The sequence below is a fragment of the Nymphalis io genome, chromosome 5 (assembly GCF_905147045.1).
Source record: "Nymphalis io chromosome 5, ilAglIoxx1.1, whole genome shotgun sequence".
Classification (NCBI taxonomy): Eukaryota; Metazoa; Arthropoda; class Insecta; order Lepidoptera; family Nymphalidae; genus Nymphalis; species Nymphalis io.
Window position 1 is genome coordinate 2,763,506 of NC_065892.1, and position 13,464 is coordinate 2,776,969.

Here is a 13,464-nt window from a genome sequence, read left to right on the forward strand (position 1 = left end):
TCTAAACTCCATGAGGAAGGTGAAAAAGAGCAGTAGACTGGTCCGTCATTAACTTATTCCTCAGCAATCAGCTAAGAGGTTAGCAATTTGTGATAATTTACTGAAAAACCTTGCTGATATGAGATTTTACCGGAAGATTATCGTGAGCAATGGCTAGGTCGCGGTCAAACTGCTTTTCCGGTTGCTGCAAGGGGGCAATTTGATAAAAGCCCATGCTTTGCGTTTTTTGGAATTTTGAAGGTGTTATCCATCACAAATTTGTTCTAGATGGATGCTCTATGAACTCTGAACTCTACTGCGAATAACTGGATAAATTTTACGCCAAATTATCAGAGCGTTATCCTGCTTTGACCAACCGAAAAGGAGTTTTATTCCAACAAGATAATGCTCGTCCTCACACTTGCCGTCGAGCCAAAGAAAAGTTTGAAGAACTTCATGGGTTCGAACTCCTGATTCATCATATAGTCCAGACCTCGCACCATCAGATTACTACTTATTTCGATCCATACACCATTTTATAAATATTTGATAATTTTGCATAAGTTGAAATTGCGGTCCAAGAGTTCTTTGACAGCAATCCCAAGGAATGGTATCAGCGTGGGATCGAGCAATTGGCTAGCAGATGGCTAATGACGGTTGATAACAATGGATTAAACTTCAAGTATTAATTTTATTTTATATCAAAGAAATAATAATACAAATATTTGGTTAAAAAACGGTCATTTTTTGATACACCCTATTAATTCGCTACGGCCGCCTAGCGATGTAAAAGTCGCAGATTAGATCCTTACTCCTAGCTATTGTCGTCACACAAGCTGTACCCTTATTTAAATGGTAAATAGTAATATATAGTAATAAAAACGCTTTGGCGTTGGTTTTTAATTAATAATAAATAACTTATTAAATAATGACTTATTTTAATAAAATTATTTTAAAAAGTGTAATATGTATAGAACTTTATTTTATATGCATTTCATGCGAGCTTATAAAGTTCACTTTCCAAGCGATTTTGAGCAAATCGTCACGTCGACGCCCACATAGGTGGAGTTCTCGCTGGAATCTTATAAATTTACAATTTGAATCGTGACCCGACTCCTCGCCGCAATAGAGGAAATATTTAAACTTTTAGCTGCGACATTATTACTTTTATGAGACGGCGATATCGTGGAATTGGTTTTTTTAACTTATTCTCCGTTTTATCATTTTTCATTTTTTATGATACCCGTTTGAGCTTTGCGCATTTGATATTAAATATAAAAGAGTGAGTCGAGTTAGCCCAGTGGTTAGAACTCGTCGTCACGGTAGCATGCGAAAGCGATCCCGTGGCACTCCTCGTTAAGACGGAAAGGGTACCTCTGGTTTTTTAGTGGGTATTCCGATGTTCGGGGCGCACTCGTTGCCTTGAACACCGGTGAGCCCCACAACCCCCCACTGTTCCCGTGTGGGAAACGCGTAACACGTTTTTCCAGCGTTAAAAAAAGTGGTTAGAACTCGTGACACTTAACCGAATATTTAAAAACAACGGGTTCAATCTCCGGCAAACCCCATCAAATTTTGTATATGCTTGGTTTATGTTTATCATTTACCGCCATACAGCAACACTTTTTATTGCTACGAATACACATCATATTTATGTTCTGATTTTAATGAGTGAGGCCATGTGCAATGTTAATAAATCCCAGTGGTTGGTGATAGACGGATGGACGATGTAAAAAGTGATTTATTATAATAAAATAAATCTGTGTTTACAAGTTGTCATGGAGATCTGTTGAATGTTTTAGAAGTTGGTTTGCTGCAATGCCGTCTAGTAGCGTGTCTGATCGTTCGCCATCTTTATATGCCATAAAAAATAGTTAAATTAAAAACTGTTATTTAGACTAAAAATTTAAAAAGTAAAAAATCAGTATCGTCGTCAGAAGACCGCATTTTCAAATTAATCGGACCCTTATATAGAATATTTTATAAATCAGTCGCCTATAATTTGTTGTCTTCCCGGAAAGTTTATGAGGCTACGAAGAGTTGTTTAATCCAATGTTTTGAAAAGTTAATTAACTTTAAACAGTAATAATTCACTAAGCGAACGCATAAATGACAGGCTAGCCTTATAATGCTTCGCAAATTGAAAATTGAATTTCGGAAATTAACATTTGGAAATAAATAAATATGGAAATAAATAGGTAAATCATTTAATAGAAATAAATATGATAGAAAGAATGAATTTCGTTTTCACCAATTCCCATACAGGATATATGTATTTAACTTTATGTATTTCATATAAGAATGAAGTTACTTAAGTGAAGTGTATTTTGAATTTGAAGGCTAAGTAAACCATTGTAACTACATCCCCAAGAACATAACGTCATTCCAAAGATTGACTCTCATGATGATGACAACTCATTGATGATATAAGGCTTGGTTAATATTTCATACAGTGCCAACATTTATGGGCAGAGGTGATCACCATCAGGACGCCTCTAGACAGTCTGCCTGCCTGTCCAATGGGCCTGTCTTATTATAAATTTAATTTATATATTTGCATGATGTCGTTTTGGATTAGATTTAAAATATATTTATTTTCAGTATTCGTCCTCTGCTGGTCACCGTACATGATATTCGACCTCCTTCAAGTCTACGGCTACGTCCCCGATACACAAGTGAACATAGCCATCGCATCACTCATCCAGAGCCTCGCACCACTAAACTCAGCTGCAAACCCTGTCATTTACTTCATCTTCTCCAACAGGATATTCATTAGTCTCCGGTAAGTAAAAAAAGGAACATTATTATTTCGTCAATGTCCCATCGCTGGGCAAAGAATCTCATCTAACGGAGAACACGAGCTTAAAGATTTGGAATTTTATTCCTTCACACGGATGCACTGTTAGTTGTGTATGCATTGTATCAGGTAGTTTTATTCGACACATGCAGATTTCCTCACAATATTTTCCTTCACCAGCTTGGTGAATAATAGACATAAACTAAATACATTAAAACTTTATGATTCTTACTTGGATATAAACCAGTGATCTTAGATTTATATTGATATATAATCTACTGAGCCATCTCGATTCTTATATCTTATTTTGCATTAATTATAAACAACACTAAAGTGCATGAAAAGTACGAGTAATTACCCACCCGGATTTTCTTGTAACCACAGCCATCTCGGCTCTCAGTCCTCGTTGAATAGACATAAACTTGATATAAACTTTAGGAATTGTCAAAGCCGTAAAAATATCCCTTTTTAGAACATAAATGGCACAAGGTTTAGCATTTCGAGGTTCCTATCAAGACGTGTGCTTTAAACTCGCGTCCTTCTTGGTGCGATAAAAGATGCAATAAAATATAAATTGTCCCATATAGATGTTTTTATATATTATTTTTAGAAATTACCGATATTACGTGGCTTATTGATATTTAATGCAATATTTAAACATAAAGAGGCCTGATGATTGCTAAAAAATAAGATGATATTTAGTAATCATAGGTAGTATATAATTATAATCATATAATTTGTAATATAATAAAATGTTGTTAATATGTAAATACTTAAACGTCATATTGTTTTAATAAGTAAATTAAAAAAATTATTATACATACGCGTACTTTCCATAGATTTTTAAAAAATCTACAGATATTTTTATTTTTAATGAAAACTATATACATTAATATATAAAGGCTATTTAATAAACAATACAATAATTATTATTTATAATATATAACGCGTATTGTATTTAGATTCATTGATTTTCATACAGGTCAAACAGAATTCAATTATATATTTTTTTTTATAAAACAGGAAGGCGGACGAGTATATGGGCCACTTATAGTAAGTGGTCACCAACGCCTACAGACATTGGGCATTGTAAGAAATGTTAACCATCGCTTATATAGTCAATGCGCCACCAACCTTGGGAACTAATATGTTATGTCCCTTGTGCCTGTGATTACACTGGCTCACTCATCCTTTAAATCGGAACACAACAATACCAAGTACTGTTTTGCGGTAGAATATCTGATGAGTGGGTGGTACCTACCCAGACGAGCTTGCACAAAGCCACCGGTATATATGTAAAGTTAAAGTTACTTTTTTGTAGTCGACTTTAACTTATTTTATAAAAAGAATAGAGAAAGAGTTGGTACGTCATGGCTGGCCTAGGCCAGTCTGAGTACGGGCCTCGGGGTTGCCCCCTTTACCCGGGCTGTTCCTCCTCGACGGTTTTAACCGTCGCGTCTTTTTATTTTGGCCCAAAGGGCCAGAGTCTCAATGACCCAGTGGCTATTTATTTAGATGGTTGTTGTCGGTCTTTGAGTATTGTTGATGTGGCTGGTCAATCCGGTGGTTGTTGTCGTCCTCTCATCAGTCCAAATCGTCGTCATCTTCTTCGTCGATGCCCGCATCGGAGCATAAAAAGAATAGAGTAGCTATTCTTTATATGTTTTAGTTTTCGCCCGTTATTTTTGATATAATCTACATAAAAACTGTTGGTAACTTTACAATAAATTTTATACGTAACATGACGTTTCAAAAGTACTTATAAAGATCCTACTTGAATAAAATTTATTGGTTTTTTTATTATGCATAAAATTGCGATCCGGTTTGTTGCTGGCTTGTAATGTACACGAAGCCTTATCCAGAGTTTCGTTATAAATTGATACTTATTATGTACATGAAGCCTTATCTCGAAGTTTATGAATAAATTAATATCGATATTGTTTTTGTTTATGATTGAGTTATTTATTGAGAAAACTTATATTAAGGATAACAACTATCATTTAACGTCAATTTGAGATCCCAGACGCTTATTTACCTAACAAATCATCTCCCAGTACAGGACAGCTATATATCTTGTTGGGTTTCTCTTAATTACAATACTTCCCCGCCTAAGCCACTCTAAAGTTACACCGCTGTTTGTTGATATTGAAAATGATTTATGAGTATTGCTTAATGTTTAAATGTAAACAAAACGCGTAGCTCTCAATTATTATTAATATAGTTAAGGATATTTAAATAATTATTTTTATATTTCTATTATGTATTGTATATACATAATAGAAATATATACTTAAGTAAAGTTATGAGTACAATTATAGTTGCTAATTGTTATAAACAAATCCAACTTAGCTTATTAATTAAAAATTAATTATATATTTTTTGAGTATCTTGATACTTTACTAACAGCTTTAATGAGTTTAAAACCTTATTAAAACTGTTAGTAAAGTAAAAAGTTAAAACCATCAGTTCCAGCCTGTGAATGTCTTACTGCTGAGCTAAGGCCTGCTCTCTCTGTGGGAAAAAATGGTTTTCTTACCGGGATTTTAACCCACGATCATATGTTAAGATTCATGCGTTTTAACCACATTGCCCTTTCAGCTTTTTTTTAATCCATCAATTATTTTCTATTAAGACCAAATAGCCTATGGCGGCATATCTTCGGATTTATTTTAATTTAGTTGTTGTAATGTTTTTGGTATCGAATATTCACAACAAAACTTTGATTTTATTCTACTAAATATATATAAGTATATTCACTATTGTAATAAAATATGTATAAAAAATATGACTATTCATAAATTTTGAATAATCGAAAAACTCAATTAATTACATAAATTATATATATTTTATAAATAACATGTACCGCGATTGTACCTATTTTATAATAAATACAGATTTGTTAAATCAGTATATAATGATAATATGTATATATTATGAATATAAAGCCTGATATATAAAAGATGAAAAGATGGCCTAGTGGTTAGAACGCGTGAATCTTAACCGATGATCGTGGGTTCAAACCCGGGCAAATAGCACTGAATTTTCATGTGCTTAATTTGTGTTTATAATTTATCTCGTACTTGATGGTGAAGGAAAACATCGTGAGGAAACCTGCATGTGTCTAATTTCATTAAAATTCTACTACATGTATATTATACTAACTCGCATTGGAGCAGCGTGGTGGAATAAGCTCCAAACCTTCTCCTCAAAAGGGAGAGGAGGCCTTAGCCCAGCAATGGGACATTAACAGGCTGTTACTAATACTGATATATTATGAATACTATGTACTTTTTTTTTGTACTAGACATGGATTAATTATTTATTATTATTAACGGTGCGAAACAATAAAAAAACTCGAAACATAGCTCGGACGAAATCTGTGATAAATATAAATTAAAAAAAAAAAACCTTAAAAGTGAGCCTGGAAATATGAAAACTTTTGAATCTAGTACAATGCTACACATAAATGTATAGAATAATTACGTCATAATGACGAGATGAATTTGATACGAGTGCAGTCGACTGTTTTATTATTACAGTCCGGAGCCACCCGTGGATGTCGTAAAAGTCGACCGAGACATTGCTTTTGTGTGTCAATACCCTTAGCACTTATCGTCTCAACAACTAGTATGTTGCCAGAAACAAACCCACCAGGAAAAATATTCCCTAGGGGGACTTGCGTCAGACACGTAGGCCGTAAAAGTCAGCCAAATTATGTTTCTGGCAGCGTTATAAAGCTCACTTCGCCGACCCAAAATAAATGAGTTGAGGGCAAGCGATGAATTCGATTCCTATGAAGATCGTATGTTTAAAATAATGTCGTTTTAATAGAACTATATTCGTATTTTTTATTTTCTTTTTTTCTTTTTGGGCTTTGTGCTGTCTGGTTAGATACCACCAATTCATCACATATTTAACCACCTAACAGCAATACTGAGTATTGTTGTATTCCGGTTTAAACGGTGAGCGAGGCAGTGTAATTACAGTAACTAGAGGTATCTTAGTTTCGAAGATTGGTGGCGCATGGAAAATGTAAGGAATGGCTAATATTTCTTACAGCTTCAATGTCTATTGGCGATGGTGACCATTTACTAACCGGTGGTTTATCCGCCTACCTATAATGTAAAAAGAAAAAACGAAAAAGGACCAAAGAAACACAATATAAAATATTTACATACATATGACATTTTAGTCACAAATTTGGATGTCATTGAATACAAAAGGCATGGGACAGAGATGTATGGAAATATTTAAAACAGGCCTACGCCGTAGAGGCAACAGCTACCAACATACATTAATATTTATTTATACATACATACATACATACATATAAACACTATTAAAGTCTAAAACATTTGTTATGTATAGCTTAAGTGTAAAAAATACAGGTATTTTTGAATATTATTATTTTATAGGTTGCTGTAAATTTACCTTAAATTAACTGAAAATAAATATAATTTTTTTAATTGCTTATGATCGAATTGTACGGTTAATTTACAAGTTTGTTCTTAGATAATAGTTCCACTATAGAACGGCATAATTAATTCTCAAAACCAAGTAAAAACTCAAGACAGTTCAGAGAATATAAAAATTTATAGAATTAAGGATAAATTGTTTATTTATTTCATATGAGTTCTTAATTGGTTTTATCATTTTTTAATAAGTAATTAGTTTAATTGTATTTTTTTATGCAGCAACATTCCTCCGTATAAATGGCTATGGTGTTGGATGAAGACTGGTGACAGTTCCACGGTGAACGAGTCGAGGGCTCACACCGAACTACTGACGTCATCACACCGACGCACCAGACATGAACTAACTATCAGAGTGAGTTGCATACGATTTCATTAAAATTAGCCCGCCATTTTAATTAAATATTGAACCAATTATAATAATTATATAATATCACCATAAAGCCACATAGCTAAAAGTTTAGACTTTATGATTGTAATCGTATAGTAATTGTCTTATTATATTTTTTCTTCTTGACTATGCTGAAAGAGAACTGTCTTCACTATTAAGTTACTCGATTCATATTTTTTGTGTATGTTTTATTTATACTACGGATGATTTTATGTATTAAACAATTAAATAATTAATAGTTATTAATAATATTTTAAAATATAAGTATGTATATATATACTCGTACATAAAGATTAACACTATAAAATAAATTTCAAAGATTTTTTTTTTAATTTTTATTGTTAACGTTCTTTGGACTTATTCTAGATCATTACATACATATTTTACGCTTATAAAAATAACCGACTATATAACACGCACTGATATTTATAGCTATTAAAATTTACATAACATTCGTTAATTTAGTTAGGTAAAAGCCATAGTTAAGCCGTCTTTGGGTTTCAAGCTTGCTGCTTATTTAATTTAATTTCGCCTTTATAATATATTAATATTTATAAAGAAAATAATTTGAGCAGAATCAGAAAATACTCATATTTGTGAAATAAATTTCAAACTAATTTAAGCAAGTTCTCATTATGAGGATGTATTCATCGTTAGTAATTGATAAGTTTTTATCTATAATCACAATGTGAATTATTATATATATATATCAATGTCAGGTATTGAATTCGATACTTCAATATATTCAGCAACTACACGTATAATGGGAGATTGGGATTGGGAGATTAAATTCTGAGACCAGTAGGGCTATTCATTAAAACAAACTTAAAACTCGTCGCAGAAAAAAGTCGTGAAATTTCAGAAAGCAATATGCGATATTAACCATAGTAATTATAACATATCAAGAAAACACACATCAAAATATCACCATAAGACAACATTTCACGGGTGAGTAATAAAGTGAGCTCTTACAGAATACCAGTACAGATTTCGCAAATGGGATGTGAAATGTTTCCGCAATGTAACGATATAAATGTGTCTTGTATCGACAATAAATGAATGACCTACCTACCTACCTTCAATACCTAAGCAATACTAATAATAATGCTTTTAAATTAAAATAATGAGACTTTTTTTTCTTTTAAATAACAAGCAAATATCGAGCCAAGAGTACATTCCTTATTCAAAATTAGCTTTCCCCGACCGTAATGGTCGTTTCTACAGCGTAAAATGCCAGAACGAGACACGAAATTACAAACCTTAACGAATATTTACTACAGACCCACTTTTATATCCATTATTATAGGTTTTGTAATTATGTTAATTATTATATTGTTATCACAAATAATGCCCTACGTGTATTATGAAATTGCTTTCAAAGGTTTCGTAACTTTAAGTTAGTAACTTAATCTATACAAGCAATAATTTCGTTATTGTATTCGTAACGAGCCGCAAATGTTATTTATCATTGTTATATTACGTTTGTTTATTCATTTAAACTTTACATTAAAATGTTTTCATAATAAATTAATTTTAATTTTTTGTAATTTTTTTTACATTTAAACCGAATATTATCAATGAACAGCCTTTAAAAGTTTCATTCTATAATCTACTTCTGCTTAGAACGAAGTATTCTTATATACCGCTTATATATACCTCTTAATTTAAGGATAAGTTTTGAACTTTGTACTACCGCGTAGCTCATATTGGTTACAATGTAATTCAATTTCATCAGGTTTTCTTTGCTTATTTCTGCTTTCAGAAAATCAAAGACAAAAACTAAAATTGTATTAATACTCTTATTAGTTTATGAGATTCATCATCATCATCATATTCAGCCCACATTTATCCACTGCTGGACATAGGCCTCCTCACAGGCGCGCCAATTCTCCCGGTCCTGTGCTTGTGGCATCCATTGAGCACCCGCTATTTTCCTAAAATCTAAAAATGAGATTAATAATATAATATAAGCAATAGAATAGGTATTTTTAATAGTAATGATGACGTCCTCCAGACCTGTCTTGGCCACGGTGGCCATTATCAAAAGAGCCAACTGCGCAGGACATATTATAGTGGACAAAAGTGTACGCGAACACAGATGCACTCTCTATACCCTAACTCTCATAATCTGATGAGACGATAATCTGACACGACCTGAAAGAGTTCAGAGTTGGCCCGGAAGTTTACACACTTCCAATTCCAGACTCCGAGCTGTTACTGAAAATTTTTCGACAGAAAAACCCAATAATTTTTATTGGCCCGACATGGGATTTTAACCTAGTACTTCGGGGTCTGCGGCCTTTTATCTAGCCACTAAACCAACGAGGCAGTTTTAATAGCATAGATAAGAAAAACATACATATTAAGTTTCGTTAGACTTAACAGTGTCAATTATCCGAATGACAATATTATTGAAAAAAAAAACAATATAATTAAAATATCGACAATAATCAACTTTGAAATTCCTTTGTACCCTCTTTAGAACTCTTTATCAAAATAGGGGGCGTTGGGTACTTGTCACAGAAAGGTCCCTTAACGTCATTCGCAGACATGCTAAAACACTACAGGGCTATTGAAATTTGTTGTGTAGCGCGACGTCAGGCCATTTAGGTTAACAAAATTAATATCGCTCTATCTCGATGTTTTGCTTTATTATGAAAAACGATTTACAGGCTTCTAATTCTATATTCTAGTAACATCTTTTATAATATTTTTACCATTATTTCAATACTCATGATAATATAAAAATTAAGTTTGATTGTTTTAATAATGCGACTTAATCAAAGTAAACTGCATCGTTCGTCTGCTTTATAAGACTCCAAAACTCGAGGTCACGACTTCAAAGTCCGGGTTGGTCAGTCGAAAAAAATAATATTTCTTTTTTTGGCAAGAATCTATCAGTGGTAGTCCGGAATTAAGTTAAGGTAGCAGTTTTACATTGTGATGCTTCGCAAAGCACGTAAGTTAGAGACTACAAGAGAATATTAGAGAACGGCATTCCGCATAGAATATATATATATATATAATAAAATATCTCCTGCCTAGGTAACAAGCTTTAAAGGTTGACCAATCCTGACACCGACTGCCATCCCGTTCGCTTATTTCAAACGGTTTTGTTTTGTTAACTCCATGATCACAAACTTTTAAGTCATAATTTACGTAATATTTTATCCTTTTATTTCGACAGTGAAATTCGTAGATCCCAGTGATTCTTTCGGTGGTTTTGTCCGTGTTAGCGGAATATAATATAATATTTTTACAGTCACATATCGCAGAATTAGCAACAACATTAGTGATAAGAGAAATAAGTTTCTTTTGTGCTGTCAGTTTACGAAATGGATCGAAATGTCAAGTCGATACTTGGGTAGAATCAATGCTAACAAATGGCAATACCGAGAGGCAAATGTCAGTTGCGAATGTTGTGGCTGCACCGGCACAACGGCAGTTTTGGATAGAATTTACTATTTGCACGTATTTTTATTCGTTTCATCACGCCGATCATTGCAAATTATTGTAATTTTACTATCGATTCGTTTATTTAATATCAAGAAACCTATATGCGTTTTTATTTCTGCGCTACTTTGTGAATAACATGCAGTCTGATTCGGAGACGCTCTAACGTTCGCCCTAACGTCATACATAATTATTATATTTAAAGTTCTTAATTATATGTATATTATAAAACTTTTGTTCAACAGCTAAAGGACGACAGTGTTAAGAATCCAAAGCAGCGTCTACACCAGTGCAACAGTAATTCCCGTAAAGTAAGACTTCACCTGCCGGAGACACAACTTCAAATGAACAATAACTGCCATTCGCAGGGAACAAGAAGGCCAGCTGACACGTTTCTGTAAATAAGGTACCATTTATGTAATCCTAGACATTTTTTTTATTTAAGAGATTACGATTTTGTCGTCTATATTGAATGTTTCTAATAACAGAAATATATAAGTAACACATTAATTGACAGTGACATTTAAACTAAGACTAGGTGATGATGATTTATTAGAATCTGTGGTCTTCGCGGCAAATACATTCGATATGTTAGATAGATTGATTTTTATTTTTTAATATCGACTAATATTTTGATAACAATCGAAGGCAAACGAACAAAGTTAATTGAAAGGTATCAAAGTGACATGTCAAAACTGACATATGTCTAGTATTTTTTTTAGAGAAATCTGTCATAGGACTAAATGAACGTGGAATGTTTGTTTTTGATCGATTGGTTTGATCGCTTAAAACAAATGTTTTTTACATACTGTTTGTTGTCTTTGATGTTGTGTCCATAAATTAAACAAAATTTTATCTTATTTATCTAAGATTTTGTAATATATAAAATTTCTTATAGACGTAATATTATAAACATTTGTGTATACAATTTTATATGAAGTTATTAAAAATATTATAAATCTGAGTGTTCATAGTGCGCGTAATAATGTATTGATGTATTTGTTGTAAAAATAATGAAACAATATAAATGTAATGAATACTTAATAAATAAAATTGATTTTTATAATGTAAATTATTTTATATTTCAAGTGAATTTCGTGTGAATAGTCACTTCACGTAGTTTAAAATTATTAGCTACTTATTGTTAATTTTACTTAACTTTACTTTTAATTGAATAAAATACAAAAAGTCGATACAATAACACGTTACATTGCTAAGTATATATTTAATATACAAATGAAACAATTATAATGAAATAGATCTATTATGCATCGCCAAGATTGGAAGATGCATATAAACACGCTACGCCAGTTAAAGTATCGTCCGAAGAAAATATACGATGAGATATTTGAAAAAGATAATTTAGCGTCATACGTTGCGTCATCGTATTAAAAATTTAATTAACTAAAAATACAAAAATACTATAAAGAGCTCGAGAAATAACTGGTAATTTATACGTGACATTGGCAGAATATTTTGCGTAAATACCGTAGATACACGCTAGAAAAGGGATAAAATAAAATAACTAGTAATATTTTTGTTCTCAAATTTGAATATGGAATTCTAATTTGATTTGAATTTATTTATCTGTTGCTTCTTTATACCAAGTATATTTGAAGTTAATAAATCATGAATATAAACATATTCATAATTTAAATTGATTACAAATATATATGTATTACATGTTTATTTCAAAATTCGTGTCATACTAAAATAAGAAACATACATTAGGAATTGTAATAAATAACAATACAGGGAGTTATAAAAATAAGTATAAAAAGTGTTTAATTTCATTCTATTTTAATTATTTTTGTATCTTGTTTTTATTAAATAAATAAACTTTATTTCTTATAACAAAATCTACTATAAATTATAATAAAATTATAATTGTTTAATTTAACATATATGTGTTATTTATTTTGTATTATTTTACCTCAAATTGTAATGAAAATTATATTAAAAAAACTCAATTGTACATAATTATTTTTCATAAACGTAATATTCGTAAGATATTTTAGACGTAAGCCTTACTAGAAAACGTTGCGTAGTTAGCAGTGATTTTTCTCCTTCTCATCAATAATTTGACATTGAAAAGGAGAAAACCAAGACATTTTGTAATGCTACCGCTACACAGTGTTTATTAGTAAGGAGTTAAGGATTTATTATAAGAACAATATTTAACAACTAAATTGGAGTCAAACTCGGTTCAATCTAAGTTATTTAAAAGACCTTATGTATTTCTATATATAAATTTAATTACTACACAACTTCTATATCCTACCAATGGACACCAAATAGACAATGGTTTATCTTGTCGTAGATATTTCAAATGCTGAGTGTATTAAATATTCATGTAAACATAATCAAAAGTG

The 13,464-nt window shown here is 31.6% G+C and overlaps 1 protein-coding gene across 1 annotated transcript in view; it reads left to right on the top strand.

Moving 5' to 3' along the window:
- Positions 1-11,493, top strand: part of LOC126768344 (cardioacceleratory peptide receptor-like) — a 34,400-nt gene extending 22,907 nt beyond the window's left edge. The window contains exons 8-10 of the mRNA XM_050486368.1: positions 2,581-2,761; positions 7,471-7,603; positions 11,338-11,493. Coding sequence (XP_050342325.1) covers positions 2,581-2,761; positions 7,471-7,603; positions 11,338-11,493 — 470 coding nt within the window. The remainder of the gene's footprint in view (positions 1-2,580; positions 2,762-7,470; positions 7,604-11,337) is intronic.
- Positions 11,494-13,464: the final 1,971 nt, after the last annotated feature.